This window comes from Schistocerca gregaria, chromosome 4 (assembly GCF_023897955.1).
Source record: "Schistocerca gregaria isolate iqSchGreg1 chromosome 4, iqSchGreg1.2, whole genome shotgun sequence".
Classification (NCBI taxonomy): domain Eukaryota; kingdom Metazoa; phylum Arthropoda; class Insecta; order Orthoptera; family Acrididae; genus Schistocerca; species Schistocerca gregaria.
In genome coordinates, this window is record NC_064923.1 from 430,504,003 (window position 1) to 430,517,187 (window position 13,185).

Genomic DNA, 13,185 nt, shown 5'->3' on the forward strand with positions numbered 1-13,185 from the left:
CTAGTGAGTTATGAATCAATCGTGAATTGGTTAGACGAATTTTGCATAAAGAATTAAAATTCCATTCCTACAAAATGCTCATTCTCCAACAACTTAAGGAAACTGATTTTGTTGTACAAGAAGTCTTCACTTACAGAATGCAAATGAAATTTTATTGATAAGCAAAACCTACGTTACTGGGCTCCAGAGCATCCACATCTTATCCACCAGCATCCTCTACACACAGAAAAAGTAACAGTCTGGTGTGCTGTTGGCTCTGTTGGCATTATTGGCAAAAAAAAAAGTTGCTGTTAATTTGATTCGTTAGATTCAAATGCTTGAAATATTCTTGAAACCAGAACTAAGAAGATGACGAATCCCTTTAAAACGCATTTGGTTCCGGCAGGATGGGGCCACATCACACACCGCAAACACTTCAATGACAGTTCTTAGACGCATGTTTCCTGGCCGGATTATCTCACGTTTTGGCAATGTTCCTTGGCCTCCAAGGTCTCCCCACTTGTCAGTATGCGACTCTTTTTCTGTGGGGGTACCTTAAGAACTATGTCTATAACCACACACCACGAAATTTGGACGAGTTGAAGAATGCAATCATTCAAGAAATGGCTGCCATCCATGCAGAGATTTTAGTCTGTGTGATGGAGGATTTTGAGAAGAGACTTGAGTCCTGAATTCGAAATGATGGACGTACCTTGAGGGCATTATTTTTCACAAATAACTTTGTTAAATAAAATGACAAATAATGAGCTGTGATATTGTGTAAATAAACATGCATTATTTTTAAAGTTAGCTGAGTATTATTTCATTAAAAACCGTCCGTCTCCCGTGTGTCACCCTTTACATTCACAGAAATTTTAAAACCATCACAGAGACATAACCAACCCAACAGATCCTTCACTATATCTAAGGAGGGTAGACCATTACCTTGATGCAATAGGCTGAACAATGCCGGATTCTGTGAGGCAATCTAATTCATCTTTCACATGTTCCCTGAGTGCCGCTGGAACCAGATGGGCCCGGAAAAAACAAGGCTGAGCAGAAGGTTTCATTGTAATGAGTGCTTGAAAATTTTCAGCAAAGCCTAATCCAGGAGAGAACAAAGAGGAAAACTCAGAACATAACACATTTAACTGTGTATATTGTGCTTGTTGAGACACTAAATTCAAATCATCTGAAATGGTAAAACCAAATAACTTAAAAGCATCTAATCCATAAGGATTTTCCTTAGATGCATTATCTAAACAACAAATGTAAGTGACCGGACTTGTAGTGACTGGCTTGTAGGTCACTGGGGCAGAAATTGGCTGAGTATAAGAATACTCTGTTTATTGTAATTTACCTAATGTTCATTTCACTGGGAGAAGTGGAGGGGAACCCTAGTCCATGTAAATTTGTGAGTTTAACAAGGTTACCGCAGCTCCTGTATCCACTTGCTTGTGCAGAACTACATGAAAAATTATTACACCAATGAAAACATTGTTTGGAGCAACAGAAATAGCCGATACAAGGTTTACATTCATATCCACATCAATAAGGACAAGACAAGAGCATGGAACACATACATTCGTGTTTGCTGGTTTGTTTACCTTGTTGGTTCTACTGCTGCTGGGAGCAAGGCCGGCCATCTTGATGCTGTGATTGTGTGTGGATCGGCGTGTTGGTTGGTTGTTTGGAGAGAAGAGGACCAAACTAGAGATGGGGGATCCGCTCCTGAACTGATTCATAGAGTTGAATCTTTCAATGGAGTGAACTATCACTGATTCAGAAAAAAAGAACGGTAGCTCCCAAACGTTTCTCACAGCAGAGAGAGAGAGAGAGAGAGAGAGAGAGAGAGAGAGAGAGAGAGAGAGAGAGCATGCATATCAGCGGGGCCTCTGCTAGTCAGAGCACACTACACGCCACACAACACAGCCAGCACTGGCCTCTGCCCTGCTTCTACCTTGGCTGCCTGCATTGTGCAGTGCCCCATTAGATTTTGTGTTTCACATATGCCGTGCCGTCTCTGTGCTTCCTCTGGCGCGTGCAGTGTCTGGCGCAGCTTAACTTAGCATCACACTCTGTCGGCGATCGTTTCAGTCGCACGTCCTGCCCTCTGGGCAGTTGATGCGAGCAACAGGACAGAGAGCCTCCTGGCAGAGAACATAAGAACTACTTGCAACAACCTGCTCGCAAGAGAATGGACGATTTGTCTTGGAGCGGGTGACTGGTGGCCGTTCACCGCTCTCCCGCCCCACGGAACTCGCCCACTCGACGCTCATCCCACCGTTCTCGACTCTAGCCAGAGCGTTGAGCAAAGCAACTCGGGTGTCACTCTGGTCTCTGCGGACTTAGCTCACGCAGTAATACAGCTCACAGCTCGACCTGCTTGACTCAGTACCTCTGCATCGGAGTTCGTCTCTACTGGATATTGTTCTTCGTAGTAATACCGCTATGTATATTACATTACTATGTTATGTATACATCATTTGTTTTTATTTTATTTTTATTTGTTTAAACTGATCAGATTAGTTTCCTGACCTCTTACTATAGGATTTTTGTTATGGACACTCGAATTTGCACTTTAATTACGAGCGAACCGATTAATGTATCGCAAAATGCGATACACCAGTATTTTCCTTCTTTTATTCTGCGTAAGGCTATATGCAGCTCTTTAGTCTTACAGTCAAATTTATATTTTTTTTTTCTTATTCTGGTACAGATTTTGCGATTTTAGGCGTCTTCGGAAGGAAACGTTCATATGGCTTGCGATGTATATTGTCGAGGTTAATGAAATTTTAATACATTATATATATTGTTAATGTAAATTTCAAGTTACAACATTTTCCGATCACCCAAAAAACCAAGATAGTGCAAAATAAATCAATAATCAAAATCTTTGTCATATCACGGAAATTTCAATAAACAATACAAAATTATTATCTGTGTTACTTCAAAATAAGATCAAATAAGATCAAAATACAGGTATAGTACTGGAATAAACCAAGTTTAAAGGGCAATGCGCTTTCCATTTATTTTCTATTGTGAATGAGTGGAGAGTCACGAAAAAGAGCTAGTTCATTTCAGGGAGTGAACAGTTCTGATACAATCTCTGAAAAGAACAGTTTTGCTCATCTCTAGACCAAACAGCAAGGTGATCAGTCCCATCAGATTAGAAAAGGATGGGGAAGGAAGAAGGCCGTGCCCTTTCAAAGGAACCATCCTGGTATTTACCTGAAGAAATGATGGGAAAGCTAAATCAAGATGGCCGGATCTGGGTTTCAATTATTGTCCTCCCAAATGCGAGTCCAATGTGCTAACCACAGCGCCACCTTGCTTGGTCTCAGCTAAGTATCTGAAGCTTGGTGTTGAGGAGAGGTTTGGATTGCTAATACCTTACACCAAGACTCAATTTGGTCATCTGCAGCTTGAATGACTGTGCAATACCTAAAACCTTGGAGACGGATGTATTTTCATAGTGGAGGGATGCTCATGCACCTCACGACCCAGAGCTAAATCAATGGTAGCACTCTTGTGGTTGCTTTCCACAGTGGTGCTCTACATAGCGGTGTAGCTTGCTCGCCAGGTTTCGAGAGGGTGCATTTCTCGATGAGGTATAGAATATATTGCTTCCCCCTAATTATACCTCCCGAGGACATCACAAATGTAAAATTAGAGAGATTCGAGCGCGCACGGAGGCTTTAAGACAGTCGTTCTTCCTGCGAACCATACGCGACTGGAACAGAAAAGGGAGGTAATGACAGTGGCACGTAAAGTGCCCTCCGCCACACACCGTTGGGTGGCTTGCGGATTATAAATGTAGATGTAGATGTAGATGGTAAAACTCAACGCAGGGTGCAATAACATGGGTGTGCTTGCAGTAGCAATTTGAAAGAAGTTCAAACATGTGGTCAAATGTTAAAGGAAAAGGACCCTACAGAGGGGGGAGTTGACATAAGACTTTACACATTCTTTGCAATATACATGAAAAGAATGAGGCACGACATAAAATAGCATCAGTAACCCCAAAGCTTGAAAGTGTTGTCGCAGATGTTTCTCGTATGCTTCCCATTCCTCAGTGGACTCATCATATGTAGAAAAGGGAAGTGGATAAACCTTGGGAGCCAAGGAGGGCAAAACAGCAGGCAACACAGACTGGGAAGCATGCCGACTAGACAGAACAGAACCCAATGATTGAAGTACCTGAGTTTGATTGTCCGGCACCTGCAATCGGTAGTGCAACACCGTGGCAAATAATTCTTGCTGTTCAACCAACCAATGTAAAATACCCTCTGTAATACCATCAGTCATCATGAGAATATGGAGCACCAATCAGATTAGAAATTTGCACGGAGAACAGTACCGCATTCGTCACCAATTGTGTTGTAAGTAGGTAAAGTACAACATGACGAGTAGACTGAACACAGCTTTATTCCACGGAAGAACTAACAACTTGGAACACAGTATTTAAGAAACACTTAAAAGGAACCAGTAACATACACAGTTAGCTGTAGCAATACGCATAGAGAACTTACGCCGAGCATAGAGCTCGGCTAGTCTTGACTGGGGCCAGCGGCGGGCTCTTGCAGTGGTCCCCCCCCCCCCCCTCTCTCTCTCTCTCTCTCTCTCTCTCTCTCTCTCTCTCTCTCTCTCTCTCTAACACACACACACACACGCAAATTATAAATTACATTCCCTACATTGTGACAGCAAAATATTTTACATATGCTTGATAGTGACATACAAGGGTTGGAACTTTAATAGTGGCAGCTTTTTATTTACAGTTCGTATAAAATACATATGTGTTTCAAAGTTTTACAGATCTTCAAAGTAGTCACCAGCATTGTGTGTAACCCGTTGCCAGCGATGTGAAAGTCGTAGCATACTCATAACATTGCCAGTTGTGTTGATAGTTCGAGCGGCGTGGTCTGTTGCCGATGAATTTGTAGCAGCTCTGAAGCGAATGCCATGAAGTGTTTACTTACACAATCTACGACCAGTGCCACTCGAACTGTCAACGCAGCTGGCACTGCTAAGAGTGTCCTACTACTTCCACCTCACTGGCAATGGGTTATACACAATGCCGGTGACTACTTTGAAGGTCAGTAAAATGTTGAAACACGTATCTATTTTGTACGAGCTGTAAATAAATAGTTGCCACTATTAAAGTTCCAACCGTCATACTACTATATGGTCATTGCATTGTGTGTGAGATCAGTTACAGACATACAGTATATGATTGCAAAAATGGAAACAGATGTATGAGATTCATCAGTGTAACAAAATAGACTTTCCTATGAAGAAGCGGCGACAGATTGAACGGCAAATAGCATCTACAGCATGAGGATCTGTAGACAAGCTAAATAAACTACTACTCCAGCTGCAAACAAAAAGTGTATCTTTAGTACTGGCCAGTCTTTCAATAGGAGAAGCACAGGCTAAACACTGTAGCCATGGAATGTAGTTACACAATTTTAGCACGAGGTATAGTACATGTGTTTTTACAACTGCTTATCATAAAGCTCATTATTAGTTTTGGTCAAAAATTGATTAGAAAATTCTTCTTAATGTTGGAAAAAGTTGACAGATCCATGCTTTTCTCCAGGGTTAAAGAGCCCATGGCAAAAAAGAGTGAAAAATGCAATTGGAATGCCTTTCTTTATAGTATGAATGATGATGATAATGACCCCTAGTGTGGAAGGGGGGGGGGGGGGGGGTTTATTTCCTAACTCATGGTTCTATTTAATAAAAATTATTGTACTGGCCCACTCCACCTCTCCTGGAAAATATCTGACAAAATTCACACCATCAGAAACCGTTGCTCACAAACAGGCTCTGAAGCCTGTCAATTTTGTAGTTGCAAAATATACTGCACTACCTGCGGCAGTGTAAAAATAGCCACTTTCAAGATCAACAACAGTCGAGGGTGTTTGTCATTTGGTATCCTGGTAGCACATTGCATCACATAGTATGAATCTGATTGTGTATGTGTTCCCCAAGAGTCTGTAGCTTGTTTCTCATCCTCCCAATCTTCTCATTCTCAGTAATTTTACCTTAGATCTTCATGATGAACTTCTATGATTACCGTGGTTTGTCTTTTCCATTGAGAGCTTAGGTGTGAATTAATCATTTTAGCTTACTCTAATGGGCAGAGTTGTCAGTTTTCCACAATGTAGCACACATTCTGTAGAAGGGTTCTTTCTACTCATTGTATACATTTCCTCACCATTGGATTTTCCTTCACTAAGTAAGTTAGTAATGATTTGTAGTTTCCTAATCTAATGGTTTACAATGACACTTCAATCACACTTTCAAATATTCCATATTATCATAAAGTTGTGATCCAGAAGTCATGTAGGTTACTTGTAAAACAAATAAGTGAAAAGGTGCTTTAGCCAAGCTTTTAATAATGAAACTTCGTGTGATTGGTAAGTTACTGTGTTGTCTCAGCAGTTTACTGTAGATGCACAATAAATTCACCTAGTTTAGTGTTCCATAAATAAACTTCATATCTATATGTTTCTAGATCAGTCTTAAGTTAAGCTGAAACACTTTCATGTTCCTACAGGATTACCCGAGGGAAGTCAGAGGATTCACTTCCTCCTAAGAATGTATCATTTGAAGTCCGAATAGAAACAGATCAACGCCAGGTTTTTCGTCTTATACAGCGTGCTCTCCAAGACTACAAAGATGAAAAGAAAGGACCCACATTTATTGCTGTTCAATCATTAATAGGTCAGTTGAAAATCAATTTTTATAAATATTTGTTTTTTCTGTTGTGTTTGGCTAACATTCACAGTAAATCTGTATGGGATCTTTTACCATTGATTTTAGCAATCTTCATCATAGAGGGCATTTTACAAGGGATTTTGCTGTTTGTCTTGTTAATGTAAGAATAGTAAATGTCGTGACAAGTATTTTTTGTGTGACAGCTATACAATTAAATATGTAAATCATTCATTGCTTTCGGTATATTTAAGTCGTTGATGACATACATACCTATACTAATTTGTATTTAATCAAGAGAAAATAGAAGGTTGTTCAGATACAGCATTACAGCTAAATTCAAGCTAAACAAACCACAAATATAGATGTTCACCAGAGGCCCAATGCGAGCCAAGGTTGTTTATTTGTCCATGTTACCCAGTACCTCCATCTGATAAAGTCGTATAATTTCAATTGTTTAGATCTTTGCGTTACATGCTGTTTTACTTCGTAATGTTACATATCTACAGCAGTTTATATGTGCATGTTACCCAATGCCTCTGTCCAATAATATTAACTTTTTAGTGGGCAGAAGGATTAGCTGTGGAATACAGCTTGGAATAAAGATTTACCAAAACTGAAGAACATTTAGGCTCTGACTCCCACATCATTCAGAAATATACAAATATTTGTTACTCAGTAAATATGGGAATCAAGCATCTTGCAATAAAATCTTCATATGTATTTTGTCAGTCTATGTGCCCCACCAGATTGGAACAAAAATTATCATTCATTATTTTGCCATTTTCTTTAATAACAGAGTCCTCCCATTTTTAACTAATTTTCCACTTTCTCTTTTAACTATTGTCCATAGAGATTTAATTTTATTATTGGATTTATTAATTTCTGGCATTATACAGAGGTTTATTGATTTTTGAATCATTTTCCTTAAAATGACACTTTACATTTCTTGTAATATATAATCTATCTTATTTCTTTGTTTGTCCTAACCATAACACTTTACTTTTCCTTGTAGATGATATTTCAATTCCTTCTGTTAGCCCAGGCCTTGTTCAATGTTTTATTAGTGCTATACTTAATTTATTGGGAAAGCTGCTGTTAAAGATAAGTAGTAATCCATGTATAAATACATTAAACCATTAAGTCCCAAATTATTTTTTTTTAATTGAATTTTTTATTCCTTAATTATAACGTGTATAGTGTATGAACCACAATAAGTACAAAAATAGCCAAAGAATATTTATAAATGTTGATATAATGGCCATCCTCAAAATAGGACGCTGGGATCTAACAGTATCGTATAGCATACTAAACTGTATTCAAGTCTTAACTATTTATTTCTTGTGAAATGGTACAAAACACTTCACACACAGTGTTACACGGCATTTAACACAATATGTTTTTGGTTTCTCATTGCATTTAGCTCTTACACATCTTCTTTGCATGCTTTTTTTTTTTTGTCAATCATATGACCAATTCCGTCAAACCTGATGTCTGGTATCACTCTCAACTGACTTGAAGGGTATTCCTTTGGACGTCTAATATTTGATCTTCCAGTGTCCGATTTCAGGCATGTAACTGTAACAGCACGTCTGAAATCCAGTAAATCCATTGCATTTTTCCCATGTACTAGTCTGTAGAAGAGCCAGGCATTTACGAGGGCCATTTCCAGTATATGTGTAAATAGGACCCAGTACCATTTTTTCCATCTAATTGTCGCATATTTTCCAACTAACCAGTCATGGTGGTCAACACCTCCCATGTAAGCATTATACGTTTTCAAAATGGCAGTTGTTGCACTTGTGTCTTCTTACTTGGTTGTCTACTGTACCGCGTAGCTGCTCCCAAAGGTTCAACTTTGTCAAAATGTGTACCAACTGTAACACATCTGTTGTCGTGCCATCGAACAAATAAGACTTCACCATTCCTGTCGAAATGGTGGTCATAGTTTCCTCGAACTGTCTTTTTCAGTTCGTTGCTGCTCAGTAGTGGACAGTCACCAACTCGGTTCTCTCTGACAGTCCCAGTTGCTCGAAAACCCAAATTTCTCAGATGAATCAGAAGATAAAATCCTCCATATTCTTCATATTTGCAACATATCTCACACTTTCTTTCACTATGAACTTGTATATGTTTTCGTTCATCAGTTCTTCAAACATATCTTTCGGAGTCAAGGAAGAAAGTTGTTCCTTCAATTCCTCTCTCTTTGTGCTGATGTGATGCTCACTAGTTTGAGACAGCTTTGTATAAACTGGAGGTGTCTTTTTCCAATTGCTTTTCTTGTCACTCTTCTTCGATTTACTTCTGAAAACTTGGGATGTACTTGGCAGTGAAGTTTTACATACAGTTTCTTCGTTATTCTCTGATGCAATATAATGTAATTCAATAGCCCCTGGCACATATAACACTTCCACAGTTCCAGTAACATCGTCTGGACCTTCTTCTTCGTCGGTCATATAGTCTACTTCAGGAGGACATACGGTGATATCAATACGGTCCTGATCATCAGACACCACTTTATAGAATGGGTCACTGTTTATTATTTCTTCGTTACTGAGGTATCTATCTTGTCAGAAGGCCATTATAATCTGTATAAAATGAAATGAAATAAAATGTAATAAAATAAAGTAAAATGAAAGAATAATAGATTAGCACTAACTACAGAAAAGGGAATGTTAAATACCTTAGTCCATCTGGAACTGTATTATTTATTAATAAGTAACATATTCATAAATATACTTACATAATACGCTGTAAATTTCAAAGTAACTTCACATCTTGTTTTTAAAAACAAAGATTCCAAGACTTACCAAGCGGGAAAGCGCCGGCAGACAGGCACATGAACAAAACACACACACACAGAATTACTAGCTTTCGCAATCGATGGTTGCTTCTTCAGGAAGGAGAGGGAAAGACGAAAGGATGTGGGTTTTAAGGGAGAGGGTAAGGAGTCATTCCAATCCCGGGAGCGGAAAGACTTCCCTTAGGGGAAAAAAAGGACAGGTGTACACTCGCGCACGCACACACACACACACACACACACACACACACACACACACACACACACACACACACATATCCATCCGCACATACACAGACACAAGCAGACATATTTGAAGGCCAATATATATATATATATATATATATATATATATATATATATATATATATATATATATATATATATATATATATATATATAAACAAAGATGATGTGACTTACCAAATGAAAACGCTGGCAGGTTGATAGATACATAAACATAAACACAAAATTCAAGCTTTCGCAACCAATGGTTGCTTCATCGGGAAAGAGGGAAGGAGAGGGAAAGACGAAAGGATGTGGGTTTTAAGGGTCGCTTCGAGGAAGCCTTCTTGGTTACCTAGGCCTGCCAACCCAAAGTTTGGTACAGATTTATGGATGACATCTTCATGATCTGGACTCACAGTGAAAAAGAACTCCAGAATTTCCTCTCCAACCTCAACTCCTTTGGTTCCATCAGATTCACCTGGTCCTACTCCAAATCCCATGTCACTTTCCTTGATGTTGACCTCCGTCTGTCCAATGGCCAGCTTCACACGTCCGTCCACATCAAACCTACCAACAAGCAACAGTACCTCCATTATGATAGCTGCCACCCATTTCACATCAAACGGTCCCTTCCCTACAGCCTAGGTCTTCGTGGCAAACGAATCTGCTCCAGTCCGGAATACCTGAACCATTACACCAACAACCTGAAAACAGCTTTCGCATCCTGCAACTACCCTCCCGACCTGGTACAGAAGCAAATAACCAGAGCCACTTCCTCATCCCTTCAAACCCAGAACCTCCCACAGAAGAACCCCAAAAGTACCCCACTTGTGACACGATACTTTCCGGGACTGGATCAGACTCTGAATGTGGCTCTCCAACAGGGATACGACTTCCTCAAATCCTGCCCTGAAATGAGATCCATCCTTCATTAAATCCTTCCCACTCCACCAAGAGTGTCTTTCTGCCATCCACCTAACCTTCGTAACCTCTTAGTTCATCCCTATGAGATCCCCAAACCACCTTCCGTAGCCTCTGGCTCCTACCCTTGTAACCGCCCCCGGTGTAAAACCTGCCCCATGCACCCTCCCACCACCACCTACTCCAGTCCTGTAACCCAGAAGGTGTACACAATCAAAGGCAGAGCCATGTGTGAAAGCACCCACGTGATTTACCAACTGACCTGCCTACACTGTGAAGCTTTCTATGTAGGAATGACCAGCAACAAACTGTCCATTCGCATGACAGGCAGACAGTGTTTGTTGGTAATGAGGATCACCCTGTGGCTAAACATGCCTTGGTGCACGGCCAGCACATCTTGGCACAGTGTTATTCCGTCTGGGTTATCTGGATACTTCCCACTAACACCAACCTGTCAGAACTCCGGAGATGGGAACATGCCCTTCAGTATATCCTCTCTTCTCGTAATCCGCCAGGCCTCAACCACCACTAATTTCAAGTTGCCGCCGCTCATACCTCACCTGTCTTTCAACATCTTTGCCTCTGTACTTCCGCCTCGACTGACATCTCTGCCCAAACTATTTGCCTGTACAAATGTCTGCTTGTGTGTGTGTGTGTGTGTGTGTGTGTGTGTGTGTGTGTGTGTGGGCCCCTAAGGTAAGTCTTTCCGCTCCTGGGATTTGAATGACTCCTTACCCTCTCCCTTAAAACCCACATTGTTTCGTATTTCCCTCTCCTTCCCTCTTTCCTGATGAAGCAACCGTTGGTTGCGAAAGCTTGAATTTTGTATTTATGTTTGTGTATCTATCAACCTGCCAGTGCTTTCGTTTGGTAAGTCACATCATCTTTGTTTTTAGATATATTTTTCCCACGTGGAATGTTTCCCTTTATATAAAAGAGGGGTCGTTACTTACCTCAGCAACAAAATCTGATAAAATTACCACGTTCTATAAAGAAAATACATCAGCAGTAGCAGAGTCTCATATTCAAATGTGCAGCAATACAAATAACTGAAATGATAACACCAAGTCCCAGTGTCCTATTTCGAGTACACCAAATTTTATAACAATGGAAAACAACGAATATAACTCCAATTGAGCTAACAAAGCAAGCCCCCCTTAGACCAAAAGTACATACATTCATACACACAGACACCAAAATGTACCTGACAACAGAGAAAGGGAGCGTAGAGAGAAGGGAGAGGGTTTGAAAAGAAAAGGGGGAGGAGAGAATACCCTCGTGGAGAGGAGGAAGAGTGGTGGGAGAAGACAGAGCATGGTGTGGCTGGGAAAGTAGTGGTGTGGACGAAGAGAGAAAAGATAGACAGGTGAAGCATTGGGAACAGATTAGTGGAGTTTTAGGCCAAGGTGTAGATAGAACGCAGGATATGCTGCATAGTTCAGAGAAACTTGTGCTGGAAGGAAGTATCCATGTGGCCCACATAGTGAAGCAGCTGTTGAATTCATGTGTGTTGTAGTATGCAGCATATATGGCAACAAGATAATCAAATTTTCCATTTGCTGCAGTTTGGCAGTGGCTATTTCTTGAAGCAGACATTTGGTTACTTGTCATGCCCACATAGATTGCTGTACAGTTAGCTCTGTCACAGCTGATACATAAGATGGCTGTTTTCGCACATGTAGGGCTGGAAATACCTGTGACTGGACTGCATTAGGAGGTGGTGGATGGGTGTATGTCACAGGTCTTGCTCCTACGTTGACCACAGAGCAATGACCCATGCAGTACAGGATTGGGGGTAGGATTGGAATGGGGTGAATAAGGGTATTCTGTAGGTTGGGTGGGTGCCAGAACAGTACTTTGGGTGATGTGGATAGGATTTTGGATACAATATACCTTATCTTGGGTCACGATGAGAGCTAGTCAAAGCCCTAGTGAAGGATGTGATTGAGCTTTTCAAGACCAGAGTAATACTTGGTGATCAGAGGATTGCTGGACGGTGGTTGGTTAATGGGTTTGCAGGTGTCAGAGGAGTAGATGGCATGGGAGATTCATTTATGGATGGGCTGGGCAGGATGCTGTCTGTCACTGAGGACTCTGGTAAGGTTACCAAAGTATTTTGACAACTGCTTTCCCCTGAAAATGTGACATCCACAGATGGCAAGGCTGTAAAGAACAGCATTTTAGACATGGAACTAGTGAGAGCTGTCAAAGTGGAGCTACTGTTGGTGGTTGGATGTCATAGAGTTGACTGTATCTTGACTCCTAGCAACAGCTCCCATAAAATCTACGAAATTAAATGTGACCCTGGGGAATGGGGAGAGGGACATAACAATTGGTTTGGGGACAGAACTAGGCCAGCCCCTAATGTCCTTGAGAGAAATTGCACATTAATAATTAGAATTGCAAAGGAGAAACTCCTGTAGATGTTGTAAAGATAGTTACATGATAACACCCACCAACAGGATCAAATGGTCATACTCAGCATGATGATGTCTGCAGAAAATGGAAATGGCTCACACGTTTTGAGGAGCATT

General features: G+C 40.6%; 1 protein-coding gene across 2 annotated transcripts in view; it reads left to right on the plus strand.

Moving 5' to 3' along the window:
- Positions 1 to 13,185, plus strand: part of LOC126267081 (DNA polymerase epsilon catalytic subunit 1) — a 266,885-nt gene that overhangs the window by 165,775 nt on the left and 87,925 nt on the right. For both annotated transcript variants that reach the window (XM_049971945.1, XM_049971944.1), the window contains one exon: positions 6,545 to 6,711. In XM_049971945.1, the coding sequence (XP_049827902.1) occupies positions 6,545 to 6,711 (167 nt within the window). The remainder of the gene's footprint in view (positions 1 to 6,544; positions 6,712 to 13,185) is intronic.